Source organism: Somniosus microcephalus, chromosome 17, assembly GCF_052327205.1.
Source record: "Somniosus microcephalus isolate GS21.2 chromosome 17, FLI_Smic_1.0, whole genome shotgun sequence".
Taxonomy (NCBI): Eukaryota; Metazoa; Chordata; class Chondrichthyes; order Squaliformes; family Somniosidae; genus Somniosus; species Somniosus microcephalus.
In genome coordinates, this window is record NC_141003.1 from 9676526 (window position 1) to 9692584 (window position 16059).

The 16059-nt window shown below is 45.2% G+C and overlaps 1 protein-coding gene across 4 annotated transcripts in view; it reads left to right on the top strand.

The window, feature by feature from the left end:
• Positions 1-16059, top strand: part of cfap54 (cilia and flagella associated 54) — an 859633-nt gene that overhangs the window by 779949 nt on the left and 63625 nt on the right. For all 4 annotated transcript variants that reach the window (XM_086009903.1, XM_086009902.1, XM_086009901.1 and 1 more), the window contains one exon: positions 11878-12019. In XM_086009903.1, the coding sequence (XP_085866029.1) occupies positions 11878-12019 (142 nt within the window). The remainder of the gene's footprint in view (positions 1-11877; positions 12020-16059) is intronic.

Genomic DNA, 16059 nt, shown 5'->3' on the forward strand with positions numbered 1-16059 from the left:
ATAGGAATAAACGGGTCATTTTCAAGTTGGCTGGCTGTAACTAGTGGGGTACCACAAGGATCAGTGCTTGGGCCTCAGCTATTTACAATCTATATTAATGACTTAGATGTGGGGACCAAGTGTAATGCATCCAAGTTTGCTGATGGTACAAAGTTAGGTGGGAAAGTAAGTTATGAGAAGGATGAAAAGAGGCTGCAAAGGGATATAGACAGGTTAAGTGAGTGGGAAAGAATATGGCAGATGGAATATAATGTGAAAAAATGTGAAAATATCCACTTTGGTAGGAATAATAGAAATGCAGAATATTTTATTAAATGGTGAGAGGTTGGAAAATGTTGGTATTCAGAAGGATTTGGGTGTCTTTGTACAGGAATCACAGAAAGTTAAATTGCAAGTACAGCAAGCAATTAGGAAAGCAAATGGTATGTTGGCCTTTATTACAAAAGGATTGGAGTATAAGAGTAAAGAAGTCTTACTGCAATTATATAGGGCCTTGGTGAGGCCACACCTGGAGTACTGTGTACAGTTCTGGTCTCCTTACCTAAGGAAGAATATACTTGCCTTGGAGGGAGTGCAACGAAGGTTCACCAGACTGATTCCTGGGATGGGGGATTGCCCTATGAGGAGAGATTGAGGAGACTAGGCCTCTTTCCCTAGAGTTCAGAAGAATGAGAGGTGAGCTCATTGAAACGTATAAAATTCTTAAGGGGCTTGAAAGGGTAGATGCAGGGATGATGTTTCGCCTGACTGGGGAGTCTAGAACCCAGGGTCAGAATAAGAGTCAGCCATTTAAGATTGCGATGAAAAATTTCTGCAATCAAAGGGTTGTGAATCTTTGGAATTCCCTACTCCGGAAGGCTGTGGATAATCAGCCATTGAGTATATTGAAGACAGAGATCGATAGATTTTTGGATACTAAGGGAACCAAGGGATATGGGGATAGTGAGGGAAGTTGGAGTTAAGGTAGAAGATCAGCCATATTTCTTATTGAATGGCAGAGTAGCCTTGAAAGTTCGAATGGCCTACTGCTGCTCCTATTTCTTAAGTTCTTATAGAAACAGGATCCTGGACACAATATTGATTGTTACATGGAACAATTGGTCAAAGACCCTATATGGGCAGTGGTGCAATTGGTCCTGACATCAAGGAACAACCAGGAGATGGTATAGCAGCTCAGAAGAGGAGAATATTTTGGCAACATGGTGTAGTTTAAGGTTAGGTTAATCATAGCAAAATGAATGGGTATAATAGAATCATTCAACTTTAGAAAGGCACATTCTGAGGTGATGAGATGTGAGCTGCAAGATTACTGCAGTGAAGACAAAAATCTACCCCATTCTAAAGTATAAAGCTTCAGGTGGCATTGTGGACTGAAATTAATATAAAAACCAAGTTAAAGTACGTTAAGAAACTGGTTAACAGAGTTAAAATTGAAGAGGCCAGAAATAACATGAGATAGGATAGAACGCAATTCCGAGAGGTGATATTGCACAAGGCACTGATATGGTCACACCTGGAATGCTGAGCTTTTTTCGTTAGAACAATGCAGATAACAAGGTGATATGGTAGATGTTTTAAAGTTATGAAAGGATGGGTTAGGGTCAATAGAAGCATATTGTTTCCAGTACTTTAGGGGTCTAGAACAAGAGGCCATAGATACAAGATTAAATGTAAGGATTCAGACAAGAGGGCAGGAGAAACGTCTTTACTCAGAGAGTTGTGAGGCTATAGAATTCACTTCCAGGGTTAGTGGTTGAGGCAGAAATTATGCCAAGATTCAATATTAAATTGGATAAATGGATGAAGGAAAGGAGGATGAAGGGATATGGGAACAGGGTGGGTAAATGTGATTGGGACTATTTGCTCACATAGAGGGTAAATACCAACATGAACTGGTTGGGCCGAATGGCCTGTTTCTGTGTTGTAACTTCTATGTATTACTGTATATAATTCGAGTCACTAGTACAACCACACCTGGAGCACTGGGTACAATTGTGGTCACCATACTACAGAAAGGATACCCAGGCATGGGAGGCAGGGCAGGAAAGGGCAACCAAATAGATACTGAGCTTAAGGCAACTGAGGGGTCTGGAAGTACAAATACAGAAATCGCTAAAAGTAGTGACGCAGGTTAATAAGGCCTTACAAAAAGCAAACCAAGCACTAGAGTTTATTTCTAGAGGGATAGAATTGAAAAGTAAAGAAGTTATGCTAAACTTGTATCAAACCTTGGTTAGATCACACTTGGAGTACTGCATACAATTCTGTTCGCCCTAGTATAAAAAGGATATCGAGGCACTGGAGAGGGTGCAAAAAATATTTACAAGGATGATACCAGAACTACAAGGTTATACCTATTAGGAAAGAATGAATAGGTTGGGTCTCTTTTCCATTAAAAAGAGAAGGCTGAGGGGTGACCTAATGCAGGTCTTTAAAATTATGAAAGGTAAATAATAATTCTAATAGGTCTAAGAGCGTTAAAAAAACAAGCCTGAAGGCTTTGTGTCTTAATGCGAGGAGCATTTGTAATAAGGTGGACGAATTGGCTGCGCAAATAGAGGTAAACGAATATGATTTGGTTGGGATTACGGAAACGTGGCTCAAGGATGGCCAAGACTGGGAACTCAACATCCAGGGGTATTCGATATTCAGGAAAGATAGGCAAAAAGGAAAGGGAGGTGGGGTAGCATTACTGGTTAAAGAAGGGATTAATACAATTGGAATGAAGGATATTAGCTCTGATGATATGGAATCTGTATGGGTAGAATTGAGAAATACTAAGGGGAAAAAAACATTAGTGGGAGTGGTATATAGACCTCCCAACAGTAAGGCGGAGGTTGGGGATGGCATTAAAAGGGAAATTAAAGAAGCGTGCAATAAGGGCACAGCAGTCATCATGGGTGACTTTAATCTACATATAGATTGGGCCAACCAAATTAGTAACAATACTGTGGAGGAGGAATTCCTGGAGTGTTTACGGGATGGTTTCCTGGACCAATATGTCGAGGAACCAACCAAAGATCAGGCCATCTTAGACTGGGTATTATGTAACGACAATGGATTAATTAGCAATCTTGTTGTACGAGGCCCCTTGGGTCTGAGCGATCATAATATGATCGAATTCTTCATTAAGATGGAGAATGAAGTAGTTGACTCAGAGACTAGGGTCCTCAATTTAAATAAAGGAAACTACGATGGTCTGAGGAGCGAGTTGGGTAGGATTGATTGGGGAATGGCACTCAAAGGGTTGACGGTGGATAGGCAATGGCAAACATTCAAAGACCGAATGGATGTGCTACAGAATTTGTTCATCCCAGTTTGGCATAAAAATAAAACAAAAAAGGTGACTCAACCGTGGCTAACAAGGGAAATTAGGGATAGCATAAGATCCAAGGAGACGACATATAAATTGGCCAGAAAAAGCAATAATCCTGAGGATTGGGAGCAGTTTAGGATTCAACAAAGGAGGACAAAAGGATTAATTAAGAAAGGGAAAATAGAATATGAGAGTAAGCTTGCAGGGAACATAAAAACAGACTGTAAAAGCTTTTATAGATATGTGAAGAGAAAAAGATTGGTGAAGTCAAGCGTAGGTCCCTTACAGTCAGAATCAGGGGAATTTATAATGGGAAACAAAGAAATGGCAGACCAACTAAATTCATACTTTGGTTCTGTCTTCACAAAGGAGGACACAAATAACCTCCCAGAGATGCCGGGGAACGTAGGGCCTGATGAAAGGGTGGAACTGAAAGAAATCAGTATTTGTAGGGAAATGGTGTTAGGAAAATTGATGGGACTAAAGGCCGATAAATCCCCAGGGCCTGATAATCTACATCCCAGGGTACTTAAGGAAGTGGCCCTAGAAATAGTAGATGCATTGCTGGTCACCTTCCAGAACTCGATAGACTCTGGAACAGTACCCATGGATTGGAGGGTAGCTAATGTTACCCCACTATTCAAAAAAGGTGGTTGAGAAAAAGCGGGGAATTATAGACCGGTAAGCCTGACATCGGTAGTGGGGAAAATGCTAGAATCTATTATAAAAGATGTAATAGCAGAGCACTTGGAAAGCAGTGACAGGATCGGACAAAGTCAACATGGATTTACAAAAGGTAAATCATGCTTGACTAATCTACTGGAATTTTTTGAGGATGTAACTGGTAAAATAGATAAGGGAGAACCAGTGGGTGTGGTGTATTTGGACTTTCAGAAGGCTTTCGATAAGGTCCCACATAAGAGATTAGCGTGCAAAATTAAGGCACATGGGATTGGGGGCAAGGTATTGACTTGGATAGAGAACTGGTTGGCGGACAGAAAGCAAAGAGTTGGAATAAACTGGTCGTTTTCCGAGTGGCAGGCAGTGACTAGTGGGGTACCGCAAGGATCGGTCCTAGGACCCCAGCTGTTCACAATATATATTAATGATCTGGACGAGGGAATAGGATGTAATATCTCCAAATTTGCAGATGACACAAAGCTGGGTGGGAGGGTAAGCTGTGAGGAGGATGTCATGAAACTCCAGTACGATTTGGACAGGTTGGGTGATTGGGCAGAAACATGGCAAATGCACTATAATGTGGATAAATGTGAGGTTATCCACTTTGGTGGCAAAAACAGGAAGGCAGATTATTATTTGAATGGCAATAGATTGGGAGAAGGGGAAGTGCAAAGAGACCTGGGTGTTCTTGTGCACCAGTCGCTGAAGGTAAGCATGCAGGTGTAGCAGGCGGTTAAGAAGGCAAATGGTATGTTGGCCTTCGTAGCAAGAGGGTTCGAGTACAGGAACAAGGATGTCTTGCTACAGTTGTACAGGGCCTTGGTGAGACTGCACCTTGAGTATTGTGTGCAGTTTTGGTCGCCTTACCTGAGGAAGGACGTTCTTGCCATGGAAGGAGTGCAGTGAAGATTCACCAGGCTGATACCTGGGATGGCAGGAATGACGTATGAGGAGAGATTGTGTCGATTGGGCTTATACTCACTGGAGTTTAGAAGATTGAGAGAGGATCTCATCGAAACTTATAAAATTCTGTCAGGCCTGGACAGACTAGATGCAGGAAGGATGTTTATGATGGCCGGGGAGTCCAGAACCAGGGGTCATAGGCTAAGGATAAGGGGTAAGCCATTTAGGACTGAAATGAGGAGGCATTTCTTCACCCAGAGAGTGGTGAACCTGTGGAATTCTCTGCCACAGAGGGCGGTGGAGGCCAGTTCATTAAATATATTCAAAAAAGAGTTTGATATATTTCTTAAGGCCAAAGGGATCAAGGGATATGGGGAGAAGGCAGGGACAGGGTACTGAATTTGGATGATCAGCCATGATCTCATTGAATGGCGGAGCGGGCTCGAAGGGCCGAATGGCCTACTCCTGCTCCTATCTTCTATGTTTCTATGTTTTGATAGAGTAAACACTTGTTGGGAAGAGCAAAACTAGAGTCTATCAATGTAAGATAGTCACCAAGAAATTAAATAGGGAATTCAGAAGGAAATTCTTTACCCAGAGAGTGGTGAGAATGTGGAACTCGCTACCACAGGGAGTGGTTGAAGCGAATAGTATAGATGCATTTAAGGGAAAAGCTAGATAAGCATATGAGGGAGAATGGAATCGAGGGTTATACTGATAGTTCGAGGAGGATGGGAGGAGGCTCGAGTGGAGCATAAATGCCAGCATGAACTGGTTGGGCCAAGTGGCCTATTTCTGTTCTGTATATTCTATGTAATCCTATATGTAAATACATTGAACTCTGATAAAATGGCTGAGGTTACTACAAAATCTAGAACCAGGGAACACAGGTTCAAGCTTAGAAGAGGGAATGTGCAAGACAGTTTAGATTTAACCAATTTACACAGAGGTACACAGTGGTGAACTTGAGTAATGGACTGCCCAGAGAGGCAGTACAGGCAGATATTGGGGGAAATTTAAGGGAGAGCTGGAAAGAGTCGTTTTTGAGACTGGCGGATGGACTGCAGAGCCTTTTCAGGTCCTGTACATAGATGTGTTCCTATGGGAATTGTGTAATTCCTTATCTGCCTTAGTCTTCTACAGGCTTTCCATACTTAACTTTAGTATCACTTGATCACTGCTTTTTTTGTATCATCTTTTCATTTGTGCGAGCATCCTTCACTATGGGCCCTGACCCCTCACCTAAGTTTCTCAGTATATAAAGAAAAGAGTTTGGATTTAATGATTTAAATGGAAGCTGCTGGTGTGATTTCATACCTGAAGGAATGGACATGTTTGTTAACACATGAATGAAGAAGTCAGAAGTATGTTATGCCTGGTTCGATCAAAAATATTCTATAATGCAGGTAGTCATGAGGCATTCAGTTTTTATAATGAAATGCTTGAGAAATGTCATATATTTTAATTATTTCATTCATTTTTAAAAGTTAGGTGTGGGTATTTACAATTTTTCCAAATGATCCAGTGGTGTAACATATACAGTTGCTGTAATGTGTTTGCTAAGATTCATTCCTGTGAAATGTGATATCCCTTCAGACCTGAAACTACTTCCATTGTTTTAAGTGTTATGTACAATGGAGCACAATTATGTTTCTGGTTTCCATTTTTTCAGGTTACTTTTATCGATTTTTCAGTTTCACCAAATTAATTTTGTTGTTAAAAAAGCTAAAATTGACATAAAATCTGGCAAAAGTGCCATATGTGCTTGACTAGAAAAGGAAATTAAAGTATGATAAATCCCTTGGTCACAAATGTCCTAGGGTGATCAAACTGACAGATGGAGAGCTCCTGCTGATAATATTTTGTTCATTTTTCATCAATTGTTTTAGTAAGAGGTCAACATAAACACCAATTTCAGAATGTTTCATTTTGTAGGGGTTAGCAGTTAAACCTGAAAATCAGGAAGAGGAGTTGCTGGTATTTAAATTTGCCATCTTACCCTTTGGCTATTCATTACTGAGGCTTATTATTAAAACAATCAAATTCCTATTTGTTTTATGACAGCTAAAGGAAATTATTTAGAAATAACACAGCAGATTAGCACTAAAAAGAAGATAGTACGAGCAGTATTTTAACATAGAACAGGTTCTGTCAATCTGCAGATAAAAAAGTGGTATCTATTTATCATTTACGCGTGCCCATCTTCCCTGGAACGCCATGTTTGAATCCCTCCAATCAGGTTTATGCCTCTGCCACAGTACCGAAACGACTCTCATCAAAGTCGCAAATGACATCCTAAGTGACTGTGACAAAGGTAAACTATCCCTCTTCATCCTTCTCGACCTATCTGCAGCCTTTGATACGGTTGACCACACCATTCTCCTCCAACGCCTCTCCACCGTCATCCAGCTGGGTGGGACTGCACTTGCCTGGTTCCATTTGTATCTATCCAGTCATAGCTAGAGAACCACCTGAAATGGCTTCTCTTCCCACTCCCACACCGTTACCCCTGGTGTCCGCCAAGGATCTGTTCTTGGCGCCCTCCTATTTCTCACCTGGCAAATGGATTTCAATGTAAGCAAATGCGAGGTCACCCACTTTGGACCTAAAAAGGATAGAACAGGGTACTTTCTAAATGGTAAAAAGCTAAAAACAGTGGATGGCCAAAGAGACTTGGGGGTTCAGGTACATAGATCACTAAAATGTCATGAACAGGTACAGAAAATAATCAAAAAGGCTAATAGAATGCTGGCCTTTATAGCTGGAGAACTAGAATACAAGGGGGTAGAAGTTATGCTGCAGCTGTACAAAACCCTGGTTAGACCACACCTGGAGTACTGTGAACAGTTCTGGCCACCACACCTGAGAAAGGATATATTAGCCTTGGCAGGTGTGCAGTGTAGGTTTACCAGAATGATACCTGGACTTCAAAGGTTAAGTTACGAGGAGAGATTACACAAATTAGGGTTGTATTCCCTAGAATTTAGAAGGTTAAGGGGTGATCTGATCGAAGTTTTCAGGATATTAAGGGGAACAGATAGGGTAGAGAGAGAGAAACTATTTCCGCCGGTTGGGGATTCTAGGACTGGGGACATAGTCTAAAAATTAGAGCCAGACCTTTCAGGAGTGAAATTAGACAAAGGGTGGTAGAAGTTTGGAACTCTCTTCCGCAAGTGGCAATTGATGCTAGATCAATTGTTAATTTTAAATTGGAGATCGATAGCTTTTTGTTAACTAAAGGTATTAAGGGATATGGGCCAAAAGTGGGTATATGGAGTTAGATCGCAGATCAGCCATGATCTCATTGAATGGTGGAACAGGCTCAAGGGGCTGAATGGCCTCCTCCTGTTCCTATGTTCCTATCTACATGCTGCCCCTCAGCGACATCATCCGAAAACACAGCGTCAGTTTCCACATGTATGCTGATGACACCCAGCTCCACCTCACCATGACCTCGCTCTACCCTTCCACCATCTCTAAATCGTCAGATTGCTTGTCTAACATCCAGTACTGGATGAGCAGAAATTTCCTCCAGTTAAATATTGGGAAGACTAAAGCCATTGTCTTCGGTCCCCGCCACAAACTCCATTCTCTAGCCACCGACTCCATCCCTCTCCCTGGCAACTATCTTAGGCTGAGCCAGACTGTTCGCAACCTTGGTGTCATATTTGACTCTGATGAAGTTCCGACCACATATCTGCACCATCATTAAGACCGCCTATTTCCACTTCCATAACATCGCCCAACTCCGCCTCTGCCTCAGCTCATCTGCTGCTGAAACCCTCATCCATGCTTTTAAGGACATAAGAATTAAGAGCAGGAGTAGGCCATACGGCCCTTCGAGCCTGCTGCGCCATTCAATAAGATTATGGCTGATCTTCAACCTCAACACTTTCCCGCCCGACCTCCATATCCCTTGATTCTGGAGCCCGAGGGCTGGATTTTCATTGGGCCATGGAGGCGGGATTGGAGGCGTGTGGGGGTTTAAAATCCCGAAATTGGGGGGCACGAACCCATCCCGCCCCCTACCTGCCTCCTTGCCAGTTTCAAAGGAGGCGGGTACCCGACCCGCACTGGGACCCACCTCCCCGAGGCGGGAAGGGGATTAGTGCCAATTAACTGCCTGTTAACAGGTAGTTTTTAGCCTAATCCCTATTTTCATTGTTGAAATGTGGGATTCCCGACGGCTCCAAACCACGCCAAGTTAGCGAGGCGGGCCGTCGGGATGAGGGGCTTGGAGGGGTCGAGATGTCCGGTGTTCAGGTGAGTGATGGGTGCATGAGTGCAGAGGTAAGTGTGTTTGGTGTGTGTAAAGTGTTTAAAGAAGCTCTACTAACCTTTACTTACCTTTACAGCCTTCCTTCCTTCAGGTCTCGAGAGTCCCTCATCTCACCGGCACAGAAAGCAGAATGGCCGCGATCTGTCAAAAATTGCAGCATTCAGCTTTCTGTTCCGGGGAGATCTCTAAATCAGCCTGAGGGAAGGAATTAACCTGGAGTACAGATTGTCAGTGTTTGACAGCTTCAAACAGCTGTGAAACGCTGATATTTCATCTGTCAAAAGGTCTTGACAGATGAAATACCAATCTGTGATGTCACCTGTTGCCGGGTGGCCCTTAATTGGCCCACTGAGCCCGCTGGGCGGGCTCAACAAGGTCAATCAAGTCAAAATTGCTAGAACTCAATGGAGGCGGGACTACAACCCCGAAAGTTGTAGTCCCGCCTCCTACCCGACTCCTCAATGAAAATCCAGCCCATAGAGTCCAAAAATCTATCGATCTCAGCCTTGAATATACTCAACGACTCAGCATCCACAGCCCTTTGGGGTAGAGAATTCCAAAGATTCACAACCTTCTGAGTAAAGAAATTCTTCCTCATCTCAGTCTTAAAAGGCCGACCCCTTATCCTGAGACTATGCCCCCTAGTTCTAGACTCTCCAGCCAGGGGAAACAACCTCTCAGCATCTACCCTTGTCAATCCCCCTCAGAATCTTGTATGTTTCAATGAGATCACCTCTCATTCTTCTAAACTGCGGAAAGTATAGACCCAACCTTTGTTAATTCTAGACTTGACTATTCCAACGCACTCCTGACCAGTTTATCACTTTCTACCCTTCGTAAACTTGAGGTCATCCAAAACTCTGCTGCCCGTCTCTTAACTCACACCAAGTCCCATTCACCCATCACCCCTGTGCTCGTTAAGCAATGGCTCAATTTAAAAATTCTTATCCTTGTTTTCAAATCACTCTATGGCAGGGGTGGGCAATTATTTGGGCTGGAGGGCCACTTAACAAGTTTTGATGAGCTGTTGAGGGCCGCACTCCAATGTTCCCCCTCAGGTGAACGGTCGCGCACTAATTGCAGGGTCCCGCGCAGGCCGCTCACCAGCCCCTGCTGCTGGAAGAGATACCGCGCAGCAAATTTAAAGGGACTGCGCACGTTGGTGAGAGCAAAGATTTAAATTGGTAAATTTGAAAGAGGTCAGTTGAATTTACCTGGAGTCCTTGTGCTCCAGGATCCACTCAGCATGAGAACGCCCCCTGCTGTCATACTCTGGGTACCGGGAGAGGAAAAACGTAGCTTTGGTAAAAGTGTCATCGAGGTGAGCAGCCATGACTCGACTCGGACTAATGTGCAGCTCCAGCTCGCGTTTTATTTCTGTCCCATTCAGTGGGCTCGTGGGCCATATTTTGCCCACCACTGGACTAAAAGCTCCCCTGCTCTTTACTGAGGCAACTCCCAGAAATGCCAGGGACACAACGTAACTGGGTCTGCGCCAGAGTTACGCCGGGAGACTGGCGGTATCCCCACAGAATTCAGACACCTTTCACCCAATTGCATCAACAGACAAAAGTAGCAAATTATAACTCACTGGAATGAAATTAAGCCCAGGACTAATTAAGAATACGTCGCTAAAATTCCTACAGTCAAGTTGAGACTAAAAACTAGCTGCAAGTTTTAAAACAGGTTCTAAGTAAACAATTTACCAATCGATTGGATTGTGTCAATTCCAAGTCATGCTGCCAATGGCGTTATTTTATATATTTAAAGTATTTATGTTATCGTGCATTTATCTGGAAAGTTTGCACAGATTTATGGACACTGAACCCACAAACCGTGAGTAACTTACCTTTCACGTTGCAGTGACGGAGCAGAAACTGAGGTTTCGGGTGTGAATAACTTTGTTGATTTACAAGCTGCAGATAATGCAGTAAGTTTCTATTTCCCCGTACTCGGTTCAGACATTTCCAAGTCTGGTGCTGCAGATACTGCTGTAAACAGTAGAAGGCCTCCTACATCGCAGTGTTAATATTGTTGATTTATATTTGCAAACTTGAAAGGGGAGGTTATAGCAATGACTCATTGATGCAGCGCATGGCAGATTTGATTTGCCTGCCTCTGTTTTTGGTTTCAACTCCCCTGCTGTCTCGGAGACAGTGACCTGCCTCCTGACGTTACGTGGAGTGGGGTCAGGCTAGGGGTCAGGTATGGCAGATGTTCGGCCTTGAAGCCAGGCCTTGTCGAGCCAGATTCAATCCATTGGCAGGATGTGGCCCGCGGGCCTTATTTTTCCTGCCACTGCTCTACGGCCTGACCCCTCCCTATCTCTGTAACCTCCCCCAGCCCTATAACCCTCCGAAATACCTGCACTCCTCCAATTCTGGCCTCGAGCATCCCCAATTTTAATCGCTCCATGATTGGCGGCTGTGCCTTCAGCTGCCGAGGCCCTAAGCTCTGGAATTCGCTCCCTAATCCTCTCCGCCTCTCTACTCTTTCCTTCCTTAAGACGGTCCTTAAAACCTACCGTTTTGACCAAACATCTGCCCTAATATGTCCTCGGGTGGCTTGGTGTCACATTTTTCTTGACAATGCTCCTGTGAAGCGCCTTGGGACTTTTACTACGTTAAAGGCGCTGTATAAATACAAGTTGTTATTGTTGTTGTACTGCTCTTGCACACAAATATTGTCTATTGGATAGGCCAGCAGTATCCTGCACAGCATCCAGGTACTAACTAGAGACAAGACAATAAATGAAAAACAAATGGAAAATATCGTCCAAAATGTATTGCGTGAACATGTACTTCTGGATATTTTGGCATCGCATCAAGATTTTCAAACTGGTAAGAACTTTCACTTCCACTCTTTGTATAGTATTAATCATGCTGCAGCTTTTCAAGGAGTCAGTATGGCATTATCATTTTCCTCTTACGTTAAGTGACACTTAACATAACAGGAAAACCACTACCTTTTTTAAATGAATAAACCTTTACTCAGTTATTATCATACAGATAATCCTCAGAGTTGCTCCTGATGATCAGTTCCATTGGGTGGAATTTTAACCTTATAAAAAGGGTGGGTTGGGGGTGTGTAGGTAGTTAAAGTGTTAAAAATCTGAATCCCGACCTGAGCCCACCGCCAGCCTGCCCACTTCCGGTTTTAACGGAGGCGGGACGGGGAGCAGGCAGCCCAATTTGCTGCCAGGAGGCGGGTCGTCTATTTAAATGTTATAATGAGACTTGAAGCCTCTTCTTTAACCTCCATTTTGTACTTAACTTTAGCTGGTTGGGTTTTGCACGCCTTCACACTTGCCTCCTGAATCCAGAGTCCCTGCCTAACCCACCCCCCGCGATCGGAGACACCCCCCACCCCCCCACAAAGCCTCTGATCACCCACAGGCCTCCTTCCCCCCTCCCCCGCACCCGACCAGGCCTCCGATCCCCACCCAAGAGGCCTCCCTCCACCCCAACCTTCCGATCCACTCACGAGGCCTCTCTCTGCCTGCCCTCCCCCACCCCAGGCCTCTGACCCCCGCTCCATCTTCCCCCCGCGCCCCCCCCCCGCCGTGTTCCTCCAGGCCCGCGATCTTTTTGCGACTTCCCTTCCTCACCCCCTTCCCCCGCTCCTCCAGCCATCCCCGATGTCTTCAGATTCCCCCCCACCCCACCCGCCCGGCTCCTCCAGCTGCACCTGATCTTTCCAGATCCCCCACCATCACCCCAATTCTCCAGCCGACCCCGGCCCCCACGCAATCCCTGCCTCCCTCCTCTCTACGGCCTAGTGCCGCAGGCCTACCCACCCGGAGCAAGCCAGCCTCTCAATCTGGCTGGCTGTGGATGGGAAACAGAGGCTTCCCATGCTAATCAGGCTCTGCCATTAAATTCGGCAGATCCTGTGGAAAACACGTTCTCCTGGGTTTCCTGACCGTTCGGAGCCCCCCCCTCCCAACCCGCCTTCCCCATTAAAATTCAGTCAATTATGTCACCTGTTATTGATCTCAAACTTAACAAGTGTATCTGCTTTGTCACTTTTTTTGATTTGAAGTTGGATAAGCACAACCCTCTCGCCAATTTGTATGCTCTTTGAATACATCTGCCTATATGTGTTTCCTTCTCCCTGGTGGAGAATCCCAGAAATGGTGTGTTAGCATATGGAGCTGGCAGAGCGCTGCAGAAGAATTTCCCGCCTCTGACCATTGAGGCTTCCTCGGGAAGCTGATGAAACTCCAGTGGATTATCTTGTATTCTGTCTCCATGCAGATCAGATCCATCTCATAAGTTGTACTCACATGTATGAAAATAATCAGGTTATTGTGGACTTCCACGCAATAAAGGTCCATCTAAACACAAAATGCAGTGATTTAGACCACATTAGGTTACATTCAAATTAATTTGTAACATCAATAGCAGCATAAATACAGGGGGCAATATTCGATTAGGCCCAAAAATGGGCGTGGGCATCGCAATGCGCGATCTGCCCACACCCATTGAAAGTAGAGCAGACAGCACACGACATTCGTGCTGCCTGCTCATTACCATGATTGCAATGCTGAGCTCAGCACTAAACACACTGCGGGTTGACTCCGCGCTCAACAGGGGGCCCAATAATGTGTGGAGTCTGCTCTCGATTTAAAGGTTGCCTGCAGAGTGTCTGCACTTCTTAAAGGGGAGGTGCTCTGACACAGAATGACCTCATTGTGGCTGGAGCTGGAGCAATAAGTCTCAACAGAGGAGAGAGTGTGCACCTCAGTTCTCAGATGCAGCACTGGAGGCCTTGGTGCAGTGGGTGTATTGGAGGAGACAGATCCTCTACCCGCAGGGGGGCAGTGTAGGGGGGCATCCTTTACCTGGTTTACGGTAATTTACCTGGTCAGACAGCCTTTTGCCACTGCACTGTGACCAATTTCAATCAGCGGTTTCGAATCGCTAAACCCTCCTCCAGTTCTGACTGGAGGAACTTATAATTAATGATATATTAAAAACAGACAAATGGTCTGGATGCAAGAAAGTCAAATTTTATTAAAACTAAAGAAACTACACCACACGATCAAAGTAATCACGGTAAAATTGCTTAACAGGGGAAGGCAGACGGCAAAAACGAGGGATAAATGGCTACCATGTTAATCTTACAATCTTAGCAACAGTTCCCTTATTATTACCACCTTTTACCACCCCTTTACTTCTCACTAGATTGTCTTGCTAGTGGGTCAGAAGCCTTGCTCACCTGCAGTCCAAAGGGTAAAAGAGAAGAGAGAGATGCTTCTGGGAAGCTATCTTTTATACCCCTTTTTTGGGGGGCCCGCCCATATCTGATGTTTCTGGGCTAAAACAAAAGAGATCCAAACTGTCCACTTGTCTGGGATGGGTTTGGATAAAGTTGCAGTTTAAATGTGTCCATTCATTTAAACGGTTCCTCCTCAGTTTGGATGTGTCCACTTGATATACAAACAAATGCTAATAGCATTCAATTGCTTTGTAAACAAAGCATTGTCCTGTGGTCATCTGGAACTGCAATTGATTGACAGTCTTGAGTGCTTAGCAAACAAAGTCCCTTTGTTCATGCTGGCAGTTTCAAGCACTTTATCTTAGAGTCAATTTCAGTGAATGGATGTGTGTAAACAACCCAGTGTGCTTGCTGTCCGAGGATTGGCTGATTCAAACGGGCTACTCCCCAGTGTAAACAAACAGCTTGTAGGTTACCGGGCCCGCCCAATACCACAGGGTGACTGACAGCTTGGGCTTCATTCAAACCCACTACAGGGCAGCGCTGAGCTTTTTCATATGCTAACAGCCTGTCTGTTTCATATGCTAACAGCCTGTCTGTCCTTTTAAATTCTGTTTCCATGAGGTCTGTTCAGCCATTTTTAACAGTCCAAAACTCAAGAGTACATCTTTTAATAAAGTGTACAATCTTAAAGTGTGCGATTTTCACAAAGTTCTTTGATTCCAGTGTCCAAGTGCTGCCCAGCTTACGAGCTTTTTAACGCAGCCTTTTGCGGTTCTGGGTATGTTTTAAAACATTGTCCAACCCAGAGACAATTTAAATCACACAGGTCTTCGTCCACGATGTGGATTAATATTTCCCGATCTTCGGGGGCTGAGGGGATTTTGCGACCCCTACAGCAGGAGCCAACAGTGTTGCCCTCAGGACATGAATCCAATGCCGGACGACGTTTAATGACCTCACTCGAGTGGTCAAGTTCAGAGAATTCATCTTCAAATGCCATATCCCACCAACTGCACCACCAGCCTCTGCTCAATGCACCATACCCCCATCACTCACCTACCAACAATCTCTAGCTATCATGCCTCATACCAGTACGGACTCGATGGGCTGAATGGCCTCCTTCTGTACCGTTATGACGCAATGGTGGAAAATTTCAGTTGCTTTGCACCCCGTTAGCACCCTAAGAGGGCGCTAATGGGACGCAAAGCAACTAGCGCCAGGGCGCGGTGCGCCAACGCCTCCCGTGAAATTCAGCGGGAGCTTAGCGGTGGCGGTAACCGTTAGCGCCCCGCGGCACTGTGCCACCGGTGATGACGTCATCGCCATACGCAGCGCCCCGCTCGCGCCCCAGCTGCGATCTTCGGTAACGCCCCCTGACGTACCGGCAGACGCTATGTCTGACGGGGTCAGTGGGGCCTGCCTGTGGCCGGGGCAGCGCTAATTTAAGATGAGGTGCCAGGTGGTCATTTTTGTTGCTGGCCGCCTGCCAGCACCTGCCCCTGTTGCCGTCCCCAGCCTCCTCTGCTGCCCGCACCCCCCCCCCCCGCGGAGTGCTGGCTGCGCTCCGTGAGCTCGGCACTTCTCTTGAGTGCCGGGCTCTTTTGCCAGCACTCTGATCCCTGGTGGCCCAGCTGGGCCCCGGGTCGCGCTGGGCAAG